The 24,330-nt window shown below is 38.8% G+C and overlaps 5 protein-coding genes across 16 annotated transcripts in view; 4 read left to right on the forward strand and 1 right to left on the reverse strand.

The window, feature by feature from the left end:
- The first annotated feature begins 499 nt into the window (after positions 1-499).
- LOC107264089 (protein scarlet-like) lies at positions 500-3,717 on the forward strand. Of its 2 annotated transcripts, none has more exons than XM_015731977.2 (10): positions 500-761; positions 998-1,046; positions 1,109-1,289; positions 1,358-1,556; positions 1,630-1,822; positions 1,905-2,214; positions 2,310-2,531; positions 2,631-2,872; positions 2,965-3,065; positions 3,133-3,717. In XM_015731977.2, the coding sequence occupies exons 1-10, from the start codon at positions 533-535 to the stop codon at positions 3,312-3,314; spliced, it is 1,908 nt and encodes a 635-aa protein (XP_015587463.1). In that variant the 5' UTR covers positions 500-532; the 3' UTR covers positions 3,315-3,717. The 2 variants fall into 2 exon arrangements, with proteins under 2 accessions (XP_015587463.1, XP_024937360.1); XM_025081592.1 differs by having other exon boundaries at positions 1,109-1,151.
- LOC107264088 (protein scarlet) lies at positions 3,307-13,321 on the reverse strand. 6 transcript variants are annotated; one of them, XM_025081591.1, is made up of 14 exons: positions 13,124-13,321; positions 7,585-7,750; positions 7,462-7,510; positions 7,106-7,155; positions 6,622-6,755; positions 6,107-6,259; positions 5,804-6,042; positions 5,340-5,436; positions 5,033-5,281; positions 4,700-4,930; positions 4,492-4,627; positions 4,321-4,426; positions 4,161-4,261; positions 3,307-4,091 (listed from the first exon to the last, which is right to left on the reverse strand). In XM_025081591.1, the coding sequence occupies exons 2-14, from the start codon at positions 7,748-7,750 to the stop codon at positions 3,910-3,912; spliced, it is 1,893 nt and encodes a 630-aa protein (XP_024937359.1). In that variant the 5' UTR covers positions 13,124-13,321; the 3' UTR covers positions 3,307-3,909. The 6 variants fall into 6 exon arrangements, with proteins under 6 accessions (XP_024937359.1, XP_024937358.1, XP_015587458.1 ...); XM_025081590.1 differs by lacking the exon at positions 13,124-13,321 and adding an exon at positions 12,762-13,075; XM_015731972.2 differs by lacking the exon at positions 13,124-13,321 and adding an exon at positions 8,691-9,007.
- Positions 8,964-13,578, forward strand: LOC107264091. Of its 5 annotated transcripts, none has more exons than XM_025081606.1 (6): positions 8,964-9,048; positions 9,142-9,171; positions 10,265-10,547; positions 10,787-11,183; positions 11,248-11,482; positions 11,630-11,648. In XM_025081606.1, exons 2-6 carry the CDS (start codon positions 9,158-9,160, stop codon positions 11,631-11,633), a joined length of 933 nt encoding a protein of 310 aa, XP_024937374.1. In that variant the 5' UTR covers positions 8,964-9,048; positions 9,142-9,157; the 3' UTR covers positions 11,634-11,648. The 5 variants fall into 5 exon arrangements, 2 of the variants coding, with proteins under 2 accessions (XP_024937374.1, XP_024937372.1); XR_001536828.2 differs by lacking the exon at positions 11,630-11,648 and adding exons at positions 11,676-11,899; positions 13,545-13,578 and having other exon boundaries at positions 9,038-9,171; positions 9,260-10,547; XR_003058734.1 differs by lacking the exons at positions 8,964-9,048; positions 11,630-11,648 and adding exons at positions 11,676-11,899; positions 13,545-13,578 and having other exon boundaries at positions 9,143-9,171.
- A 330-nt stretch (positions 13,579-13,908) lies between these two features.
- LOC107263866 lies at positions 13,909-15,620 on the forward strand. 2 transcript variants are annotated; one of them, XM_025081608.1, is made up of 3 exons: positions 13,909-14,440; positions 14,588-14,684; positions 15,007-15,620. In XM_025081608.1, exons 1-3 carry the CDS (start codon positions 14,397-14,399, stop codon positions 15,184-15,186), a joined length of 321 nt encoding a protein of 106 aa, XP_024937376.1. In that variant the 5' UTR covers positions 13,909-14,396; the 3' UTR covers positions 15,187-15,620. The 2 variants fall into 2 exon arrangements, with proteins under 2 accessions (XP_024937376.1, XP_024937377.1); XM_025081609.1 differs by having other exon boundaries at positions 14,597-14,684.
- Positions 15,621-15,769: 149 nt separating this feature from the next.
- LOC107264123 (syndecan) overlaps positions 15,770-24,330 on the forward strand; it is a 49,329-nt gene continuing 40,768 nt past the window's right edge. Inside the window, exon 1 of the mRNA XM_015732029.2 lies at positions 15,770-16,000. Within this exon, the coding sequence (XP_015587515.1) occupies positions 15,926-16,000 (75 nt within the window). The 5' untranslated portion in view covers positions 15,770-15,925. The remainder of the gene's footprint in view (positions 16,001-24,330) is intronic.

Here is a 24,330-nt window from a genome sequence, read left to right on the forward strand (position 1 = left end):
TATATCCCTTGTCTAGGGAGCATCACATTGGCAATAATAAATTGAAAGACATGATAAATGAGTAGCATAGATCTCACTCTAGCTATAATAAAAATACTAGAAATATATCTGGGTTTCTTACGAACTGGGGCATAAAAATTAGATCTGGGGTATTTAATTACATATGACCACGGTTGTTCAGCCGACTAGCGCTGGATTGATCGTACCGAGTGGAATAAACTTGCGAAATTATAATATTAGCTATTCTAGAAAAAACTAAGAGAGAGCAAGAGAAGATACCGGCGTCTAATCTCTTTTTGAGAAAATGTCATGACTAGGGCCAGGAATTTTGCTTCGCTAAAAGTAGTAGGGGAAACTCATGAGGCATTTAAATAAATGAAACGTGGAGTTTAGATAACCGAACAAATAACGTTATCGTCATTAAACAGTGAAAAGTCTGACATTGTGTTCATACGGGCATACAGTACACGAGCTCTTAAAATACGGTGCAGTTGGAAAAGCGTCGTGCACCCTGAATCACCGTCAAAGTATAATGGAATCGTGTAACATAACGGCAGAGGAAAGTTTTTGTAGAATGTCTTTGGAAAGTCACGCGGATAGCCCGCCCGATTGTCAAAATAACAATATTCATATCGTGTGGGACGATATGATGGTGCGTGTCGAAAAGCAGAAGAAAGTTAATTTATCAAAGCAAATTTATCGAAAGCTACTTGGAAAATCACTGGACGCTGATAACGGATCGGTTGATATCCTGCACGGGGGTAAATTATCTAAATTTTATTAAACAAACCAACTCTGTAGGGTTTTGGCTTAATCAGGGAAACTTGTGGGAATTTTCAATAAACATATAAGAGCCGGGACAGTGATAAGAAACTTACTTGTTTCTTTCAATGGACCAGTAATTGTTGGATATTTGAATTTTCTTATAGGTTTACTAAGTTTCTTGCAAAATATGGACATTTTTATTTTAGTATATAACAGACCATTGTTATTTTAGTGTCAGGTTATGCCAAGGATGGCGATATGATAGCTGTAATGGGACCAAGGTATTTGTAATTAGTGTTTATCCATATTTTGTGTCATTTAATTTACTTATTGGTTTTCTTAGTGGAGCAGGAAAAACAACCTTTATCGCTGCTCTTGCCAAAAAGGTTAGACTGATCTCTGGCTCCATCAAAGTCAATGGTATTTCAGTAACCAAGAATGTCATGTCTAATATATCAGGATTCGTTCCGCAAGTCGATATTTTACCACCGACCGTCACTGTCATGGAGTATATGCAATTTGTGGTATACTAATGATTTGATATACGCGGTGGCCGTGAAAAATGTAATACTATTGTCAATATTATTTTCAGTGCGCTATGAAACTCGATCAAAGTATGACTCGGTCGGAAAAGGAAGTGTTAATGTTGAAAATAATCTCGGAATTGGGTCTTTACGAATGCAGAGACACGTTAACGTCAAGTTTGTCTGGTGGCGAGAGGAAAAGATTGTGCTTGGCGTCGGAAATGGTGACGAATCCAAAAATACTTTTTCTAGACGAACCGACGACTGGTAACTGGGAAAATTAATTATTGCACTTATATTATGAATTTGTATTTCTTAAAAATTCTTTGTGTTTCAATAGGATTAGATATGTCAACGGCAATGAGAGTCATCGAATACATTAAACGTCTGGTTAGAAACGATACAATTGTATTTTGTACTATACATCAACCAGCAACGTGCATTTACAAGATTTTCAACAATGTCATTTTTTTGGTTAACGGCACCACTGCCTACGCAGGAACTTTGAGCAACGCGACGGCATTTTTCGAAAGGTATTACTAAATCAGTTACGATTAGAAAATTGTTTTACGAGCTTGCACAAAATTTACAGACTTTTCTTCTTTCATTGACCAGCGAGGGTTTCGTATGTCCGTCGAATTTTGATGAGGCTGAATATTACGTGAGAGTATTATCGAACCAATTAAGTGATGGTTATGAAATTTGTCGACTAGGAGCTAGCAATGGCGCCACTCGTCTCTGCACTGCTTTCTCAAAATCGCCATTGTCACGAGTACCGGAAACCGCGCGAAGACAGATTCTATTTGAAATTCGAACTCATCAAAGACCCAATTGGCTAACACAATTCTATTGGCTAATGTGGAGATTTTATTTGGAAGCAAAAAGATCCATTGACCATAACATTTTCTATTATCACACCTACATCGTGAGTTCTGTATTATTCAATGAAATTTGTACTTCGTGCAGAAATTCTGATTGCATAGAAAAATTCTTATCTATTTATAACCTTTCTCTGTTTAGTTTAGCGTTATTATGATTGGCCTTATCTACCACGAAATCAATTCTCGTGAACAGATTGGTATCCAGAATACGAGGGGTGCCTTATATATAACATCCGCACAAATTATCTTCAGTAGCTCCTATGCTGTCATATACGAAATACCCAAAAGGACACCTCTGTATCTTCGAGAAAGCTCTATGTACGGCTCTGCAGTATATTACGTGACGTTTATTCTTGGAATGGTAAGATCAATGTCTCCCATGCTTATCAGCATCCAATCTTGCTGGTTATGAAATAATTATGCGTGGCAAGATCTTTTATTTATCTTATTATTATTTCAGATACCAAGCAACGTTATAAAGGTTCTCATTTTTACGTCGATGCTATTACTGACACTGGAGATTAATAATTTAACATGGACGTTTCTCTCGCTCTCCATTTCCCTAAGCTCTACAGTCATTTGCTCGATCGCGTTTGGAATCATGATTTCCAGCTGGCTTACAAATCCTTCCATGGGTCCGATAATAATGGCACCCATTGATTTCATTGCCATGTCTATGTCTGGCCTGTTTTACAATCTTGGGTAAAATCATGTTTAACCCCCAACTATAGCTTTGTCCTTTTACTTAAATCACAGTAAATTTTTTTATTTAAACTCGACGTTATATGTTTCAGGAGCTTACCATGGTATATCGGCTTTCTTAAATACTTATCCATTTTCTATTATACTCTCGATGCCCTTTCTATTATCCATTGGTCGCATATTGATTATATCGGTAAGCCATATGATAGAGTTATCATTATCGACATCTGTTCAGCATAAAAGCATTAATATCATTTCAGCTTGCTATCCTGATAAGAATTTGCCATGCTTAAACAATGGAACTGCAGTCCTAATTGAATATGGACAAGGAGGGAAAAGTTTGTATTCAGATATTTTAGGAATGTATCTTCTTGGATTATTTATGTTTGTCATAGGATATTTTGGAGTTAGATACCAGAAAGCAAACAAGTCTATCTATTAGGAAGATTTTTATCGAAGTTAAAACTTTAGTCATAAAGTAAAAAAGAATAAGTGGGACTTAACGAAACGTTGTACAAAATTGTAAGACTTGTAGAAGCATATTAGATTATGTAATCCAAATAGCTAAGTGGAGGTTTAGTTAGTATTTTTAGTACAACTTTATGCCGTTCAGGGCGCAATGCTCGTGGGACGGCCATGTACAATGCTCGCTGGACATTCAAGGGACGTTTGAAGGATGTTCCGTCCTGTTGGGGATTCGAATGGACTTATAGAATTTTCCACTGATCCTATACACATTCAAAGCAGGATATATGCTTTGAAAAATATGTGTAGTATATAGGAATATGTATGTATGTTCCTTCTCTTATATAGGAAGTATAGAATCACTGATAATTTATCAAAAATCTTTTCAATAAGCCTTTTCCTCTTTCCTGTACGTGCTACGTTTAAACGTAAGTGCAATGTCATATTCTCGTGAATTTTTTAATAGAAGTTTTTACGTTCTTTTTTTGATTAATCGATTGACTATGAAATTGGTCAGGGAAACTATACCCCGTGTTATGGATATAACGTACGGTGAACACTTTCGATTGAGGCTAATATACTGGCTCCTTACGACTTCTAGAACGAATTGCGAGAAATCCTGCAAAATGGCCGAGTGCAAAAATTGCTAAAAGTCCTAGGATATCCACTTCGTAATTGTCTGGCTCGTATCCGTATTTTTCCAAAACTCCCAAACCTGTCGACACGCAAGGTTCCTCCAGATCCGGTGGACAATCTTTAGAGAAAACAAAATATTTCGGTTTTGGCTTAGCAGGACTGAAAAGTTGAATATAATTTTATATACCTATGTGATCGATCTGACGCCACTGTAACAAAGACACGGCTTCTGTTCCGTAATAAAATTGAGAGAGATACTTCAGCCAGGCTATGTGTGCTGGCAGGTTCCTAAAGTGAAAAAATGTAAAGCATAAAAAATAAAAATAAAAACTTTCATAATGTATTACCCGAGATGAAGAAAAAGTCCGCTGAACATTAGCGTTATGAAGTCAAGGGGCACCGAAAATAAAGATGCTGTAGCAACGGATTGAAAAGCAGCTGACATTAAGCAACCTGTAGGAAATGATAATTGTAATAAAAAAAAAAAAATAAACTTTTAAGTCTACACAAATTTTTACCTAGAGCCGAAGCAGACGCAGCGGATAACACAAGAGGTATAACGAATAATATGAATCCTAAAAATCCACCTTTGAGGCCAACAATATTGAAGACCAATATGGAATACAATAAGGGTTGAAAAATGGCACCTGGCATCTGCAAGATTGACGATTGAGTTAAATTTATTATATTATAATTTAATTTCAAGTTATAATTTAAATTTCTTACCAAAATGGCAATTTTACTTATATAATATGGTGCTGGATGATACAGATCACTAGCTATATCGCGCAAAAGAAACGGCAATTCACGCGGAAAGGTATAAAAGACTCCATAATTGAAAGTGAATGCTGTTTCTGCGACCACCAGGTATATAAGACCTTGCACGTTCTGTATACCACGTTGATCGATGTTCACCATGACTGACGCATAAGGGGTGGAAACAAATACGGCAATGTTCTAAAAAAAAATAGCGTATCGAAGTGACGAAGATCATTCAAAGCAGTCGCACTTACATATACCGGGTATCCATTAAGTAAATGATAATCGATCTCCACTCACCATATATAAAATGAACCTTAAAAATAGGTGAGTAAAGTTTCTCTTGTAATCCACGTACGCCCGCCATGTTAACCATTCGAATTGAGTTATCGCACGAACTTTTTTAAAATCCCCAGTAGGTACAGGCCGCTCGATAAAAACGGGATGTAAAGTTTCATCGATATTGGACTTTTTACACGAATCCTCAATAGCAGTTGCGACGGATTGACCAAATCTTGACTTGTTAAATTCATCGCATATCCAACGTGCCTGACAAGTAAAATTTTCGAAATTTATAAAATGATATATTAATTTTGACATTTCTTACCTTTCTGTAACTCTCTATTTCCTTGCCGCGAATTACCGACAGCTGAGAAACGTAGTATTCGGCGCTGTTGAATGTGGTTGGACAGTGTAAACCCAGACTACAAACAGAGTGACAGAAAAGATGAGGCAAACAATCACTGATAACCTTGTGCGAAAATTGTTCAACGTCAAAGCTCGTCTTCGAAGATAATCCAAATTCGTATACCCAGGCACTTTAATATTCTCAATAAAATTAAAGGTTTTTTGTAACAGTCGTGATAAATGTCTGAGTGAAAATTCCACTCGGTCTCTTATTCGTCGACTCGCCCACCCGTCACTCGAGACACTTAACCTTTAAGGCGAGTTTTCACGAAACACAAATTACTCAGTCGGAGTTAAAGTGTATTTTACGTTGGATTTTCTTCTTCGATGTCATCAGACAATTTTCTTACGATACTGCCAAGTCATAATGAACATTTGAATTACCCATTGAAAAACTGTGTCGCCTCCTTTGTAGTTCCTTGAAAAGCCACGCGTCCAGCTGTCAGAAGTACGACCTCGTGAAAGAGATCGAGCAGACCAGAAGCTGGTTGATGAAGGGAACAAATAACTATTCTACCACGTGTCGCGACTTCCCTCAAAGTTCTTGTTACCGCCATTGCTGCATAACTGTCCAAACCAGTTGTAGGTTCGTCGCAAAATAGCAGACTGGGTTCCGTAAGTAACTAAAGTGTATCACAGCCCTTAATTGTTTATGCCAATCAATGTAATTGCTCGAGTTTCAATTACCTGCACTGCCAGAGCTACTCGTTTTCGTTCGCCACCCGATAATGCCGACAGCTTGGAATTTCTGCATTTAAACAGCCCCAATTCCGTCAGTATGTTAGCAATTCTTTCCTTTCTCGGAGCCGCGCGGAAGCGCCTGTCCATTTTCATTCGGGCCTAAAAATACAGAAATCACTAATCCCAGTGGCACTACGTGTTCCACACGTTTTATCAATTAGAAAATTTATTTTACCAAACAACATATTATAAATAACGTTTCTCAGGTTACAGATAGAATCATAACAATTATATATAATAATTAGCATCTAATTGGAAAACTCATCAAAGTAATACTTTTCTGTAATTAAAAAAAAAGTGAAAACCAGTTTTCATCGTTCCTGCATATCAAGAACTTGTTGAAGTAAAACTAGTGTTACGAAGGTACATGTTTGTTCGACATAACGTCTGTCGCGAATATCATTAATGTAAATAATGAATATTCTTATACAGGAAATAATTAACGTTTAGAATATACATACCATAAATTCCATATGTTCTTCTACGGTCAAAGATTCCACAGCTAAATCCTCCTGTGGCACAAATCCTGACATCCTGGCCATTTGTTCCTGGTCTACAGGCTGACCATTGAGAAATATATCACCAACGGTATCACCTGGATGTATGAAATCATATATATTTTTTTTTAAATTCTCATTTTTCCTACCTCGTCAATTGGTAAATTTACAAAATTTTGTTTTTTGGACGTCCGAACTTATTCCCAGTGAAAAATCGTTGGTTCTATCTTAAAACGTAAAGTGTCTAAAAAGTACAATGAATATTACTCGAAATTCAAATTGATCATTTATTATCTACGTTATCTCTTCCTTTTTCGCTATATGACAAATGGGCTAGTCATCTCGTATTAATCGTCATTAATAAACATATTAAAAGACCCATTAGCAACCGATACGTGATATTCATTTATCATCCATTGATACTTGCCTCATGATGATTTCTTTATACCTTTTATACGCCGACTTATAGTAGCGAGAAGGGTCGTTTTTCCAGCGCCACTGAAATTACATTAATCTCCAATTCAAGAAGTAAGATAAATTATCTGCGATTTCACTTAATCACGTTAATTAAATATCTCTTGTTATCTCGCGGAGATCTCAACGAGCAGCCACGTTGGTTATCGGATATTAATTAAGAACGTTAAATTCGCACATGCATTCCGTATTAAATAACGTTAAGGAAAAAAAAATTTCAAATAATTCAAGCATACCTATATCCGTTAATTTAGAAAAATTACAAAATATAAGTATCGCATAACCTAAAAAGTATACAAAAAATTGTATATAATTCAAATTTCCATATACCTAGGTCCCATTATCGCCATTAAGGTCCCTGACTTCGCTACGCCATTCACTGTAACAAAAAATTTTGATCAAATAATACATATACAAAAAATACATAAAATTTATAACAAACAAATCAATTACCTCCATTAAGTAGCTCCACGTGCTCTATCCGTTGCTTTCCAAAAAATCCCCTCAAAAAATTATCACTCACTTTCTTCTTGATCGTATATGAAATATTTTTCCATGTCAAAACCAAATCCTTTCTTGGAACCTCGCATGGCACTACTGGTACAGACTCCGATTGCATCTGCAAAAATACATATAATAATTATTTAATATATTACCCACAATGGTCTGTATTACAAATACATTTTTTTAATAAAAAAGGTAATAATGCACTGTCCGTACCTTGAGGAGAAATTTTCAATGTAAAGTCGCTTGATTAACAAGCTTATATATATATCTTATTACTGTTATTATTATCTGTCGCGTTACCATTATTATTATATTTCTAACAGCATTGCGTGTTTTGCACGAAGAAGAAAAAAATTATGAAATTACATATATATTTATATATCTATCTTGTTATTATATTTTCTTGATTATTTTAAAGCTGTAATAATATTAGCCATGGCGTCACAACAGTGTAATTACGTTAGGTATTCAGTACGGGTGTATCTACAATAATTTCCATTATCGAAGCCCTTCACAGTTTTGCGCCTACGTGCAGTAGGTTCTTGACGATTGACAGTAGGTCAGCCGGTGTAATCGCGATTATATAAGTTACAGGTTCGAGATATTAAATCGCAATCGTTCGTTGCAGTAGATTGAATTATGTAAGCACTTGGTAAATAGCAATTTATAACGTTATCGATAATTTATTTCGATCATTAGAACCAAGAAGTATGCACGTTCGATGGTATTGAATATATACTTGTGTTACGTAAGAACTAGTTGTACGAATTGATTTAGTCTTCTATATATATTTTTTAAGCGCGGACAGACAAGATGAAGTAGTGAGAAATATTTTTAAAAAATCCACATGCATCTTTCTAACGATGCCGTATGGCGTCTTGTGTAACCTAGAGAACGCAGCATTACCATGGTGAATGCAAGTCGTGAGTAATCACGTTGGCATGATGAAATAGCAATTAAATTTGTTGTTTTATTATTATTTGAACTTTGAGGTTATATTGGATAACATAAGCCGGATTTTCAACTAGCATAACTGCAGTTTCAAAACTCACCTGAACACTTCCGAAGAAGATCATACCGACCGGACGTCTTGTAGTTCGATAAAATTCCGGTATGGAGTAAGAAGAGGCGGCGTATGAGTTTATGCTTCGGTTGGAGTTTAGTGATTTTTTAAGAGTTTCTTTTCATTCTAATTGGATTTATTATACTTGGATTATGGGTGGTGGATTTTTTGTTCACAGCGATGATTCTACTGGTATGTCAGAATTTAGTTTGTTTTCTGACTACTGCAGTGGTTAGCTTACTGACACGTTGGGGTAACTGAAGGTTGCTTGTTGCGCTACAGAAGTCTGCATCTACGTACGAGAACTTTACGGGGGAATTCTTAGCGACCGGACTCAATGCTCTTACGTAAATAACGTGGGATCTAATGGATCCAAGGTTTTATGATCGTTCGTCATGATTTTTGTAAAGTGATGCAGTTAAACTTTTTTTTTTAAATAGATTTCGAACTGGAATTATGAACAACAAAGGGTAAGTGTTCGTAGCGTGGAAAAAATTCGTATTTGAAATATTTCATTGATTGGATACGTAGTTTGTTAATTTTGTCATTTCCTGAAAGCGACCGACTGTCGGGATTGCATGAGGTGAAATGTTGACTAGCGTAGGACTAGCTGTTAGGATAATGGCTGCTGGACTAGGATGCCAGAAGGTGCGTGAGAATGTGACAATAAAACGATGGAAATATTGGAATCGGCGCAATATGATTCTACGACGGGACGCGAAATGAAACGAAACAATGTTTGCGTTGCGCGGAACGTCGGATTGCTGGAATCGTGGATTTGTTAATATCGAGCGTCTAGCTAGTACCACGTCAAAATGGCCGACGTTTAGTACGACCTTAGTCGGGATTAAAATTGTCTATATTTTATATCGGGTGTCCGTTTATGAAAACTAGTAAAGCCTGACAATTTTTAACGTTAACTATTAATAGTTCTGATTCTCGATATTTTTTACATTTTCAAAGGATTTTTCGATGATAATAATTATACGAGAGGGATGATGCAATTACGCTGTGTGTTTTCGTGAAGCGTATAAAATATGGAGATCCTTTATTCAATTTAGTATCACGTACCTGAAGAAACTATAGAAACTATAGAAGTTTACAATGATATAGTGCGTGACTAGAGCAACTGTGTATGCAAATAAGTCTTCCGACGTAATATGACATTTTTAAAATACGATATCAAATAATTACATTGAAACGTATGACGTTAGGACGTACGATATATGAAAAATGAATGTCTGAAAAAATTAATATAACAATAAATGATTGAAAACGGCTTTAAAAATTTGGAAATAAAATATTTCATTTGGAAATTCGAAATCTGTGAGTTAGGATAGATTTTTAATGGCAATTTACATATACTGTCACACCCGGTAGAAATCGATTAAGGTGAGACGCCGATAAACAATTGACTGTCCTAAAACTGCGGTTAAACAAGGAAACGGTAAAACAGCACCTAATCGGCACGAGTCAGCGTGCTGCAAGGAGTTTAAAGGTTTTTTTCAAAGTTTTTTGAGAAGGTAATAGGCGGTTAGAAATTTAAAAAAAAATGTCAAGCAGTGCTTCCTCGGCAACGGTGGTCGTGAAGAAGCGTGAAAGAACCCAAAACTGGGTACCAGAGGAGAAGAGCGCTCTGTTCTCGTTGATAAAGGTTCACGTGAATGCGATTGAGAATAAGAAGATCGACGCGGCAGCATCCGCCATGAAGACTCTTGCCTGGCAGCAGATTTATTGTGCCTTTAGGGGACGATTCTCGACGGAACGTGACATTACGAGAATGCGCGAGCAATGGCGAAGGATGAAGGCTCAGGCTAGGATCGAAATGTACACATTTGCAGAGAAGGTCAGTTCGATTTTTCTTGTAATAAAATCAATGCGTTTATTAAAATAATAGTTAATGTCAGTTATGTTTTGTTTTCTTAGTTTTTAGGGTTAAATACAACTTTGTGTACCATAAGAATGTTACATCGGTAACGATGATCGATATATTACGTTTTACAATTTTTGATAATTACAATCGAGGTTAGAGTATGCATTATGTATTCCAAAGATTCCTTTCTCGCTTCTTACAAAAATCTGTAGGTTAGAACTTTGGGACCTGAGGAAGCTGCTAAAAGTCGACCTTCTAACCTCTCGATCGAGGTCTGGCGACTTATGGAAAGTACAAAAAAAAATGATTGCGATGCCGAACGTTCCGATGAAAGTAGTCAAGACGCGGATGGCTCTACGAATTTTCAAGCAATTTTGGACAAGTTGGCAGCATCGTCGCCCCCGGAGATTTCTGTTCACGAAATTAAATTGGAGACGAATAGTGATGACTATAATGACGAAGATACGAGTCAACCTAATTTACTTGACAAACAACCTGACGTTTTTCGTAAAAGAAAAAGAATCTCACACAGTGACGAACCCATGGATCTTGTCGATCAGAAACGTTTAAAGACTGGAGATACAGTTAGACAACTTCACGAGACGAATGGTAGGTCCTGTTGATTAAAATTAAAGAAAAAAATAATTAATACTCTTTTTAACTACTTTTAAAGAGGACGATGACAGCGGTCAGAGTGCTACATCTCCTCAGTTAACCTGTCAGGATGAACAAATTCAAAGAGCCGTCTGGATATTCGAAGCCGCACAAAAGGAGCACAATCTCAAATTACAAATGTTAAATATCGAATTGGAACGAGCTGAATTGCAGAAACAGACAGCTATAAATGAGTTGAAAGCTTCAGAAATTAAAAAAAGGCTGATTGAGAATCAAGCGGCCGATTATTACAGGTGGGCGGCGTTACGTTTGATCGAGAACAAGAAATAAAGTGTTTCTATTAAGCATGAATTGATATATTGATTTTTAAACAATTTTCTATATTCATTTTTACATTATAATTCGATATCACAAGCCTATACTAAAACTTGTGTCACTAGTTAGACTGTACTGATTATACCTATACTACGTGAATGCTTATGATAGCCAATGGTTTACTTGCTGCGACATCAGAGCCTCTAGCGGCTGGCTTGAGAATCATTGAAACTGGTGAAAAACGTCTCACAGTCTCTACTCAGTTTAACGTACAGTCAGTGTTTAAAGTTCGTCATTTTGTAAAGAAATCAGCTCGTTCAGAACAGAGTGAATTACTTGAAATTAACGATGCAGCGTGTACCCGCAATTCTCACGAGAAATATGGCCTTCATGAGGTAAATCATTTGATATCATTGGTCGCTTTAGTTGTAATTGGTGGATTTGAACTTCACACGTACGTCTTTTGTCGAACTCATAATTGCGCCGGCTTTTTCAACGACGACGTGACTGGCTCGTTGCCCTTTATAAAATTTTTCAGCACTACAGTCCTACAGTTTTCTTCTCTTACGTACTTTGTTTACTGTATTTCTCATTTGTGTTTTATTTAAAGAAAGCTCAAGTACTAATATTCTAATCAGTGCGATGATCGATCTTAGGTTCTATGGCTGTCTACGTATCGACTGAATTCGTGAAATTACATAATAAATTGTGCTCTTAAATTTTGAGTTAGTATCCAGAGATTTGTCTGTACGTCTGGATACAATATTGATTTCGTGTTCTGAAAAATGTCTGGTGCAACCTCTAATTACTATATGACTTTATTGATTCTAGTCAATTTGTACAAGTTAGTGGGACTGCGAGAATTCTTTCTCTTCGTCGTAATTCTTACTTTTATACCTGTTAATTGTTTCAAGTGTTATAAATTTGAATTGCATTGTTATAAAAATTCTATAAAATGGCAACGCTCCGAAATACATTCTTTTAACGAAAGCAGCCAGTAGAATGATCGCCATTATCTAAAGTTAAAAGCTAGCACCTTAGCAGAATCTTATTTTTTTCCTGTGCCTTTTTTTATGTCACCTAAAGTTCACGTACATCTTTCTACAAGGAATGTTTTTATTTTTTCTCTCCCAATTCTTTGAAATTTTTGATGTGTAGTTATGATTAAATTATATTTCCAGACAAATTCTCCTTTTTGCTGAATCTTTATAAGCTTGACGACAATAATTCCCCAAAAAGAATAACTACAATACGAACCTTTAAATCCTAATTGTTCAACAGTTGGTAACAATACGACCCTCACTAAGCAGCACATGAGATAGTCACCGTGCGGTATGAATTCTTCATTGCCGACGGGAGATTAATCGAACAAAACAAGCGAATAAAATAATTTTTAACAAGTAAAAGACAATCTTAACACAGTATGAAATTACAGAAAAATTAAAGGTATCATTGACACTATTGAAATTGATTATTCACTCATGTTATTTCATCAACAAAGTTTGTTAACAACAACTATTTATCTGGCAATAATACGACACCGGTAACAATCAGAGACACCGAAGCGACACCGTTTCTATTCAGAGATTCTATAGTAATGAAAATTACCTGACTGTTACCTTAGGGCTTCTTCCCGCATCAGGCTATCCCCACATTCACACTCCTATCATCTTTCTAGCTGCAACTTGTATATATTCTAGTATACCGCAAAGAAAGCGATCGAAATATAGTGGCAATTCCCAGCAGACCTCATTTTTCTAATAAAAATAACACGACTACACTGTAACACTATAGCCATATATATTGCAAAGTATATTCTAGATACGTATATACAGTATAAATAGATGTACAGTTTGCTATACGTCGTATAAAGTATACATGCGCAGTTCTTTATTGCGTTCATATTTGTCACTGTCATCGAACCAAGCACATTTATTTTTATTTCGCAAGCAAATTCAGACTCGGTATAAAGCTAACTGTAGTAAATGCGATTTTAAGCAATTTGAAAATTAATTTTGGCATGTCTTTATAATTTTATAGTCAAGTCAGGATGATCGGTGAACGTGGCAGTGGAGCTGGTAAAGGAGGTGGTGGTGGTGGCACCATCAGGGACGCAGGAGGTTCTTTTGGAAAGATGGAAGCTGCCCACGAAGATCAGTACTTCTACAATCAGGTAACCAATTTATTCGAAAGACGTTAAAAGTTGTTTTTGATTTTAAAATTGTTTTTTTTTTTACCTAGCAAAAAGAACAGCTGCAGAAACTCCGGGAAGGTCTTCACGACGAGATCAGTTTCCACGAGGAACAGATCAAACGTCATCAGGAAGCTATCAATCGCCATAAGAAGAGAATCGACGATATGCATGACAAGTAAAATGTCGCTGATTGCACGAAATTCTTCATCGTCTCTCGTCGACGACGTGTAAACGTTACTTCAAACTCTATCGGAGGAATCATGCAGCGATAGCGATGCGTCATACTGTAATTTTTTCAAATAAGTAATGTTAACCTACGTAGAAATAAAATATTTTGCTTTTACTAGTTATCACGAACTCTGATTTAAATAATCAAACTTGCGTTTATATTTAGAAAATTAAACTTCCACCTCATGCGTTCTGTTTTTCGCTTCTTTCAGTTTAAATGATAAACAGGACCGCTGTTTTTTATTTATTTAACAGATATAGATATTTCCCATATCCTGTTATTAAAAAGCACTGTGGTATTTCTTGAAAAACGTCGTTTCGTGACATTCCGTCTTCCTTTGTTTTGTCAATGAGTTGTAAATAATTTTTGTTCTAAATTACTGTAAAGCACTAATGGTATCTCTTGAAATAATTGTAAAATTCGTCGCCAACGAAGAGTCCTTTTGTGGTGTATCCATTTTTGAGTAACGATGTTTCGGCATATTTTTAAAGGAATTTATGGCACTGGGAACAGGTAAAATATATTAACACAAAGTCTCGTATGGTTTACACAAATGTTACTTTTATTTTTGGTTATATTTTCTCGTTTAGAATTACATTAAGTACACGCGATAGTAACTTACCAAGCGTGGTAGGTTCGATGCATTTCACTGTTTTACAGCGGTTTCAGGTATTTCGTGAGAAAAGGAAGTGACTCGAGCAAAGATAAATTTTTTGAAAGGGACGTCGCGTACGAGAGCGAATACTATTATAAGCAGGTACCATTATAATGCAAAATCTTTATCAATATAAAGTATGCAACGACATTAAAAGTTTTACTCGTGCAACAGTTGTGTAAAAAGTACAAGAAAAATCTTATATGGTAACCTTAAATTACAAAAGTTTAAACCAATGGAGCAATGCGTTAGTACAATATTGTGACTCGTGATCTTTGTTAAGTATTATGCAAAACAACGTTCCCACATCGCAATCAACTGTAATGTTTATTTTATTGCATCGTTATTTGCATTGCCAAATCATTTTGTTAAAACCACGAGAAATCTTACGGTTTACTTGTATCGATGAATACTTTATTCGCAGGACAGAGAATTGTTGGAGATTTTGAAGCAAAAAACTCAAGACGAGGTAAAAAGTATGCAGAATGAAGTTCGCACGATGCGTGATAAGATTGAGGAATATACTCGTGATATAAATGAGGATCTTCGATTTTTAAAAGGACTCGAAAAAGATTTACCAGCAACCGATACCAAAGAGTCTTGAATGAGAAAGAGTACAAATTTTTTGAAAAATTCTATATCAGCATCCAAATTCTCTATAATCTCAGTGCAATGGAGCGCATCAAGAAAGAGCGTTACGTTTTATAGAATTTCTTGAAATTGCCCAAATCGTGACAAAAAAATTCTACAGAATTAGCAAGAGACGTTCGCCTTACAACACCAAAAACGATATTTTACTTAACAATAGTTACTCAACTTTCGTCAGACAGCCTGGCAATAATGTGCAAAATACTTTTAACAATTTCTCAATCCATTTCTCCACCAGATAAAAGAATAAGCGCAACATTTTTTCCTGCAATTTCGAAAAGGAACAGAACCATATAGATATTCAAAGAACAATTTTTTCTATACTAAGTTATACATTTTTATATTGCTATTAACAAGTCCCTTTATTGGAAATTGTAAATTATAAATTCAATCCACATTGAATTCGCAGTCAATTCATTTGCGAAATTCGAAAAGGAGGACTCGTCTTACAAGATAAACCGTAGGTCAGGTCTTCGACGCTAGATGGCAGCACGGTCGCTAACAAAACATGGCGGCCACTCAGCAAAGGAAGGTAGACGATCGTTGCGCCCTCAGTGTCGCACGAATCATTGATCAGTGTGGTGTGTTCGCGTTGTTGCTCCGTGGTTAGTGTTACTCCAAGAACGTTTCGTTGGTTTTTACGTTAAAAGTGTTGGCAGCCGGGCTCCCACGGGCCCCAAGAAACGGCGCGCGACATGCAGCCGAGGATATACGTGACTCTTGCGATCGGCGCAGCGATTTTCATTGGATGCAACGCCGCCGCAGCCGAGGTAAGCTTCATATAAGGCAACAAGAAAATCAGTCAGTGCATTTCGATGAGTCTACTGTCATTTCTATCCGCGCTACTGTCTCTCCTTTTCAACCCGATGCTCACCTAGTCCCATTAAAAATCAAACGATAAATTTCCGGCCGTGCTGAATCATCAGAACAACACAATTCTACCGTAAAACTCCAAAAGTTTGAAAATGCGTTTACTCCTATTCTTTTTTGTATTTTAATATTACTGAATATCGCACGCAGACGTTCATTCAAAGAGTAGCTTTATTTAATTAACGTTATAGTATCTTCTTTTGTCAGCTTCGCTATACTCTACCCTTAAAGGCATATGCTTCCATCCGTCGCTCTTTTCCTAGTCTCTTCCACTGGATGCGTCGCCTCCGGCGAAGTTGCATTCACTAATCGCGTCGGAATTGTATTTCGGGCGATCCCAAGCACTTGGCTATTGGGATACCTGTGAATTGATTCGTAGAACTAAGCTCTATTCCTTAGTTCACGATTTCATGATGTATGTTATTAAGAATTTCGAGTATCGCCGACGATAACTCTAATGGTTTTCGTGCAGGCGGGATTATCAACAGGATATGCATTAAGATTTATTTTCATTCAAGACATTCGCAGTGATATCATCGTTCTTATGAAATCCTTACATTCATACGATGAATTATGTCTTTGTGCGGTCAGGCTTAGTAGCTTTGCGAACGCCTCATATATTCTAATTTCTAATGTAATAACGCGCCGTCTCCTCTGGGAAATATGAACGCATATGTAAAAATAATGTCTGGCTGAGTCCTTCGATTCTTTCTGAGAAAATCGAGCAGCTCTAAGTTCACGTGCGAATGGAAGTCGTAAGCAAAAACAAATTAGTTTCTTTGGCTGTCCGAATGTAGCAGCGATTCACGAAAAAAATATTATCCAAGTTCACGACTACGTCAGGCAATTTATAAATATCTGACAAAGGCTCTATTGTTTTTCTACGAAGGCACAGAGTATTGCCCGAGACATAATTCGTACAGAGACATCATTTTTCATATAGAGGCAGACTGTCTCGATTTAATTTGTGCAAGTGTGGTGGGGGGCAGATTCAGAGAGAATCGGTTCCGGTGATTTCGCAGGGCTGAATCGTGACTCACGTTTTTGGCTCTTTCAGAGGCGCGAAAGAAAAAAGAGGGCGTCAAAACAACCCCCATGGGGGTTGGATACGTTACTCGACCCCCGATGTTAAATTGCTACGAGGCCACATGCCTTCTCATTCAAATCCGAAAACTTCACCCCGCAATAAATAGAAAATCGCCCTGTGTCTTTCCTCAATTTAATCGCACGTACTGCGCTCACGTAATATTTTTATTTTCTTTTTTTTGGACCTTTCGATCCATACGTGTACTTGCTCGGTATCGTATTTCTCGACAATTTTTTCCTAATCGATCTTCATTAAATGACTCCTACTCACGACATTCTTAATTATATCTCGACTAATTGCACGGCGAACCTCGAATTCAGGGTGTATTAGAAATATAATTCGCGCTACGTATCGCTAATTGGACGCTAATTTTCTTTCCCGTGACGCGCCCTAATACTCGTACCAATCTAATTTGCATCATCAATATTAATTATATATACTCACGCGCATAACGCGAATTGGATTGTTCCGTATTGTTAAACAATTATTAACGTGCGTCGCTAATGAAATATTGAAGAAGAAAAGAAAAGGACTGCTGAAAATCCACGGCAAACAGTAACAATAAAAATTCATAAATTTTGCAATGGCGTCTGCATCCGTTCATTGTTTAGAACCTCGTGACGTAATGAAATTTCGGGAATTAACATTAAAACCATACGGCGTCCCGTCTACGTCCCTTTGACATGCGTTCGCTATCCTTTGTAAACACAAGAATACGAATACTTCTTTTCATCTCCGCTTTCGAGAATACTTTTTTTTTTTTATATTCGGAATTTTCAAAGCAACGCCCATATAAGAACAAGGCAAATTTAAGGGTTGTAAAAGGGCTTCGTGTTATTGCCGGAATACACCCTTTAAAGTTGAAACGATGCGTGAATTGCCACGTCGTGCAAGGTTTCTCGCTGGATTAAATGCTAGATAGGGAGTTTACTCGGTTGAGGTTGTGTGGGGTTGGCATTCCGAATGCCGAAAACGCAAAACCAGCTCGTTGGCGCGAGAGATACGTCCTGGGTACACAAGGCGACCCTCTAAACGGCATTGGCGTAAACCCGCCAGCATAATACACAGCCCCTACATAGGTAGGGTTATTGTTGTTACAAAAATATCATATCCCGTAACTCGATGCACGAGTAGGGAACCGTGCATTTTATTTCCTTGTTTAAATACGTCCCTCGGTCCACCGTTACTCGCGTGAAATAGTTGTGGGTCGTCGGTCTCTTTTTTTTTTTTTTTTTTCACGAGGCGGGAAAATTCAAATATTGAAAAATCCCAGCACTCGAACGTACAAGATGCACGAGGTCCATTCACACGAGGTTCACCATGGACAATCGTTGCTCCCTCTTGGCGAGTAAATAAATCCGCTCTGTAAAACAACCAGTTACTCCTGGTGTCTCGTAAAATCGTGGCTGCTTACAATTTCTTGGACATTTCCGGCAGAATTATGTACCTCTCTACGTACACGAGGAGAAACGGAATGGACTTTAATGGCTGTCGCCTCGGTCACTAAAGTCGAACAATCCCGTTGAGTTGGCACTGACTGCTATGTGATCTCTTTTGCAACAATATCAGCCATGTTTTATACCCTTACGTTACTCACAAGTCACCCGGTATATTTACCGCGTCGCTTGGTACTCTTTCTTCCTTTTTTTTTTTTCTTAGAAGTTTTTCACTACCTCCGTGTTATTTTTCAGCAACGCCAAGCTAACTGTATTAGGTCGATTAGTACATGGGCGTACACTGGTTACGTATACCTGGTGAAGCCTTCGATATCGATTGGACCTTCCATCAAGGAAATATGATCGAATCGATGAAATTCCTAGGTGTGTATAGAAAATGGCGTTGCGCTAGGGGTGCCAACGTTAGATGTAACTCCTAACGGTGTATTCAGTGATTTTGGGTTTCCCAATTTTTCAAACTCAAATCCTTCAGCAGATTACGCTGAATCGAAATTTCTCGATGGATTCGCTAAATACGTTTGAGAGCAAGAGACAATTGTTATTGGGTTTAATGTCGTGAAGTCTTTGTGTATGGTGACGTTCGGGGAATCGATAAACGTTCGTTAACGATGATTGATTTTCGTGAACTAGGCCCCCGCATTGTTTTTACCAGAATTTAACTATAACAAGACGTTTGTACTACTTCCATTGACGTTTGTTCTCGAGTTATATTCATTTGTACCAAACGGAATAGAGAATAGAGCTTTTTTTAAATGCGGGGGCCTAGTTCACGACAATCGAGGATTGTGGTTTTTTTTTTTTAAAGGCGCGAAATTCAAATATACTTACACGACGCAGGCTGATGGTAGTGGGCTTGAGCACTGATAAAGTCAGTATTAATGGGCTTGATGATTTTCAGCGATTATGCTTTTCAATGCTAGCTCGATTTCTCACTTGCGCGCTTCGCGCTTAATAATTGTTTCAGCAGGATCGCGTGACGGCGATGCGTTTGTCGCTCGCGCGTCCTTCTTTATTGGCCACGAGGTGACTTTTGTCTTTGGTAGATGCTAATCGGACGGGACGAAGGCGGCTTTTGTACGTGACAGATATACGTTATTTGAGCGACAGTTAGAGCCAGTAGTTTGTTAAGTAAACGTTACTTGGTGCGTAGTTTGCAGGGCGCTGCGTTGTCGGTTCACCGAAGCGAACGACAGAGGCGCCACTGTCGTTATTCGAATCGCCGATAACGTCCGCAAGTAACGATACGTCTGTTTTGGAAACGAGAGAGGAACATTCTGACGGTTGAAACGTCGCGGGTATGACGCTAATATATCTCGATCGGTTTTCGAGGAATTCTGCGTCGTTCGATTGTTATGTCTGTTGTTTTCTTGTTTTTTTTCTTTCTTCTCGTTATATTTGCAGTCCTCTCCGGCGTTAGAATTAAATCTTCGTTGTCACTTATTTTCTGCACCCTGACTTTCTCACGCTCGTTCGCATTTGGCTTTTGCGTTTTCTGCGGCTTTGTGTCTGGTTGAAATTGGCCAATTTTAACGTACTTTTTTTTGTAGTCGGGACAGACAGGGATCAAACGATTTATAAGTGGTACACGGGGAAGCTGTGGTCCGTTGGTATTATATTTCCATCAGTGAGACAACCAAGGGTTACCGTTTCAGTGGTACAGATCGCGGGGGAATGACAGTCGAACTGAAAAGAAAAGTAAATAAGAGTGCGACACGGGGCTCTATACGAATGGAGGAAGAAAAAAAGAAGGAAAGTCGAACAAAGCGAATTTACGAGAATCTACAATGTGGGAATTGCCTGGTTATTTTCGTGTTGTCGCTCGAGGAGTTCCTTCGAGACCTTCCGTATACTGTTCTCTCTCCGACAGTCGAGTTCCTGGAAACACGGCGGAGAGAGACGTCTGCTAGAAAAAAAAAAAAAGGAAACTCGAAGGACAAAAAAAAAGTAGCAAGATTTCATCCGTCTCCAGATTTACCGCAGGCGACAACTTTTTCGTCGTCTTCGCTCTTTGCCCGTGAACCCTATTCTTTTACGCAGAGTTATCGTCCCTCTCTCCCTTTTCGATCCAAAAAATGGTCTCGTGAAGGAAACAGAAAGGGGGAAAAAAATATGGCCGCTTCAGTGTCCAATCGATCTGACGAGAGCTTCGCGTAATATTCAGATGTCAAAGAGACGTCGGGAACGCACATGGAGGAACATACCAGCTCGTTAGTACACCTTGTGTAATATTAGGACCTTTGAAAGTCAAAACTCCGTAAGCTTCGTGAACGCCATGTAAAATTTATTTATGTTGAACTTTTCTGAGGACGTCGTATACATACTCTCTATGCGTACACGTGAATAGAGTTTTGTGGTTGATGGATGAAAAACCGTGTAAGGACGGATTCAAACTGAGGGAAATGCTCGTTGACTCGTCTGCCGCCGGGCGGCGCTGAGGGTCGCGCGCTGTTACCGACGCATGCCGGGAGACTCTCTATTCCCTTCACACTCCGTGACGGTTAGAACTTCGCGAACGGCCGAGACGCTGAAGGTTCTTTTGAGAAATTTTACGTAGATGAAATTACGAAACGGCCCGGGTTAAGATGGATACGCGTGCGACAGAGTTTCCTTTCGTCCTCCACAAGTTCTAGAAAGGATTCATCAAGATCGATATGGTTGGCAAAGCTCAGCAGGCCAGACAGGCTTAAACTCGTTGACTCTGGATTATCTTTATTTACATCCAGCAAACATCCCTTTCAATTTTCATCCTCTCTGCGCATGCATGACATTCCTTCAGCTGTGGACGTATGTACGATTAACTTTGGCTTACATTTTATTGTCATTATGTGTCGAGATCCTTTTTTTTTTTTTTTTTTTTTACAACTTTCGTCAACTCGCGCCGATTCGACCCTCAAAAATATTTACTCTCACTACGATAATCCCGATTACGAGGCTCGCGGGATCTTCGGTATCGTCTCTCGTACGATGTTATTTTTGCCTTTTTATTCTCCAAGGGATCAGTCGACCAAGACCATTTCATTAATACTTTAGCAGACGCGATAAATTATTGACGTATCGCGTTTCACCGCATTCGAACGTCACGTCCTCTAAATTCCGATTCACCATAATTCCTATCAGGCATGCATGGTTATTTGTATGCGCCGTTTTGAAAATCAGTTGCCTTTTTTTTTTAACTCTGAATCGACAATCTTTTTTTCCCTTTCTTTACTTCGCCCTACGTTAGTACTCGCGATATTTCTTTCACTCGTAACCATAATCACCAATCACCGTACGCTCCAACGCGTAAACATCCTCCTGTCGTTTCGACTCGCGCCACAGAGAGTTCCCCTCGACAATCCATCGTTTCTTTAACCCTACCGCGAACACCATACACCGGGTGTCCTTACAGTAAGTATACGCAATACAAAACTCCACAAGTATCCCGCAAGAGTAACCCATGCGCCACTTACCATCGTATACTCGACAAACGTCATGCCCGTTGGAGTGGGCAAAAATCGAAGGATTTTGTGGGTCATTTTTTTGTTCGAAAAAAATCTGAATTTCCAAAAAAAAAAAGTAGTGCCCACAGCTTTTACCCGGGTTTCAATTACTCCTGCCACTATTTGAGAACGACCAGTCAATACCAGCGATCAATGCGATTGCCATAATTATAAACCCAAAATAAAAATGATCGTGCCTCGCAAACACTGAGAGTCTTTTTTTTTTAATTTTTCTCGTTATCTCATATCAATTATAAATCTCATGTATCGATAAGTCTGAGAAAAATAATTCGTGATAACCCGGCCTGTCCGAGGTCGTACCGATTGCCAGCGACACCCGTTAGATTAATTTCGTGTCAAGAGAGCTGACCAAACATTCGGCCTGGGGTCCGACATCTTAAGAAACCGCCCGCGCAGTGCCACGCACAAGAATCGTTGCGTAAACACGCACCTACGCCGAGCAGCTAATGTCTTTTATCCCCTATATACACATTATGCACCCACGTCCAACGTACACAGAGAACCTTCAGTGCCAGGAGCGTATGACGTAGACCGCGTGCCTTGCGCTCAAATAACAAAGTCAAAAATTTATAACGACGGCACTTCGCGTGCGTCACTTCCGTTCCTACTCGAAGGATACCGTATTACACAAGAGGATCGATCGGCACGTTACCAAAGTGGCAGAAGCAACGGCAAGCATCGTAAGTGCTGCTACTGAGATTTCAGGCGTCTTCGTTTTCATCCTTGATACGCCCTTTTGTATCGATGAAGAATTCTTCCTTTTGTCTATCCTTAGGACGCGCCCGTATACCTATATACAGTATTATACAGAGCTACGTAGCTGTATGACAAAACGAAGCGTATACACATAGCGCCCTCCGTACATAGGTACGAAAGTACACGTTGCCGCTTCCCCTGGCCGCCCCTCCGTCGCCCCCTTACCTACTCATCCAATCCATTCTATTCTATTGCTTTTGCATTGCGATCAAGCGAAGTAGGATGCATATATGTTTTCTCGAGTACGCGGCCGAGGATGCACCGTTGCCAACGTGCTGCAGGTGCAGGATCGCCGCCGCCATGATGGTTTTATGCAGTTGCGAAAAAGGTTCCGTCTGGTCAGACTCTTTTGCGTCCCTCTATGCCTTGCCGAGGTTCGGATCGTCCTGATACTTTGCGAACCATAAGACACGTCCACGTGCGAGGTGGAAGGCGCGTGAAGTTGGCTTCGGTCTGATTTTTTTTTTCTTTTACGAATGCATCGCATTTGGGAGTTCGCCGTTGGGATCGGACGAAGGATTATTGTCAGTGGTAAAACGTAGATGAAATTTTTTATTTGGAGGAATATTTATGAAAACAATTGAACGCTTAATCCGGTCTGATACTGGATATAACGAGTCTGGCTTTTCAACGTACTGTCCACTCACGGAGGTTAGGTTAGTCGCTCTTCCGACTACCTGGATCTCTCCCATTCCCACTGAAAGTACACGCGGCCTCTCTCTACCGACTCTTGTACCCTGCAGACACAGTCCCTTTGTCACATTGCGCAAATATAATTAATTTCAATGCATACCCAACCGAGAAATATATATATATAGAACATGGATTTATAGTCGAGTGATAGGGGCTGACGCCATTGTACCTGGATACTCTTTGTTCTTTGACCAGATGATCAAATTAACGAGTCACCCGTTACATGAAACAGGATTGAAATATCCCGTCGTATCTTGACTCTTTAATTTCCACGTGCATCCACCCGTCGGTCCCTTTAGAAATATATCTTTTCGCTTTTCCTACGCACCGCAAGGCCAAACAACGGCTTGCGTCTACTCGACTGGCTCACGCTGTGTCTCTAGTACCTGGAGCAGCCACGGCACGCGAGGGCGCTCCAGATGGCGCTTCGAGTCAAAGCGTCCATCGGAAGCCAGAATTCCGGTCTCGGCGTTGTACACGTTGTTTACGTATCTTTAAACTTACGGTTACCGGGGCTCTCCGTTGTGTATCTTACTGTTCTCTTCTCTACATTGTGAAACCTGCGGGAATTACGATACCGCTGAAATTTCACGGGACATTCCCTGACCTCTGGGCTCGCAACGAATCTTACGCCGTGCTGCTATTCTGTACCGCGCGTAACCCACGGGTGTCACCCTGTGTACGGGTGTCGGCTCTGTATCTCTTGTCTCTGTTCTTTCGTCCGTGGAGTCTGATTT

This window comes from Cephus cinctus, unplaced genomic scaffold, assembly GCF_000341935.2.
Source record: "Cephus cinctus unplaced genomic scaffold, Ccin1 Ccin1_scaffold0168, whole genome shotgun sequence".
NCBI classification, from domain to species: domain Eukaryota; kingdom Metazoa; phylum Arthropoda; class Insecta; order Hymenoptera; family Cephidae; genus Cephus; species Cephus cinctus.

Bases quoted from the DNA above. Each gene is read 5' to 3' on its own strand.
- LOC107264091 (XM_025081604.1), top strand. The intron at 10,548-10,786 runs GTCAGTTCGATT...AAAAATCTGTAG, and splicing joins TGTACACATTTGCAGAGAAG to GTTAGAACTTTGGGACCTGA. The intron at 11,184-11,247 runs GTAGGTCCTGTT...CTACTTTTAAAG, and splicing joins ACAACTTCACGAGACGAATG to AGGACGATGACAGCGGTCAG.
- LOC107263866 (XM_025081608.1), top strand. From the start codon at position 14,397: ATGTTTCGGCATATTTTTAAAGGAATTTATGGCACTGGGAACAG. The intron at 14,441-14,587 runs GTAAAATATATT...ACTGTTTTACAG, and splicing joins ATTTATGGCACTGGGAACAG to CGGTTTCAGGTATTTCGTGA. The intron at 14,685-15,006 runs GTACCATTATAA...CTTTATTCGCAG, and splicing joins GCGAATACTATTATAAGCAG to GACAGAGAATTGTTGGAGAT.
- LOC107264089 (XM_015731977.2), top strand. From the start codon at position 533: ATGGAATCGTGTAACATAACGGCAGAGGAAAGTTTTTGTAGAATGTCT. The intron at 762-997 runs GTAAATTATCTA...TTGTTATTTTAG, and splicing joins GGTTGATATCCTGCACGGGG to TGTCAGGTTATGCCAAGGAT. The intron at 1,557-1,629 runs GTAACTGGGAAA...GTGTTTCAATAG, and splicing joins TCTAGACGAACCGACGACTG to GATTAGATATGTCAACGGCA.
- LOC107264088 (XM_015731972.2), bottom strand. From the start codon at position 8,714: ATGATCTTCTTCGGAAGTGTTCAG. The intron at 7,511-7,584 runs GTAATTGATTTG...TTTTTGTTACAG, and splicing joins CGTGGAGCTACTTAATGGAG to TGAATGGCGTAGCGAAGTCA. The intron at 6,260-6,621 runs GTATGTATATTC...CTGTATTTTTAG, and splicing joins AAGAACATATGGAATTTATG to GCCCGAATGAAAATGGACAG.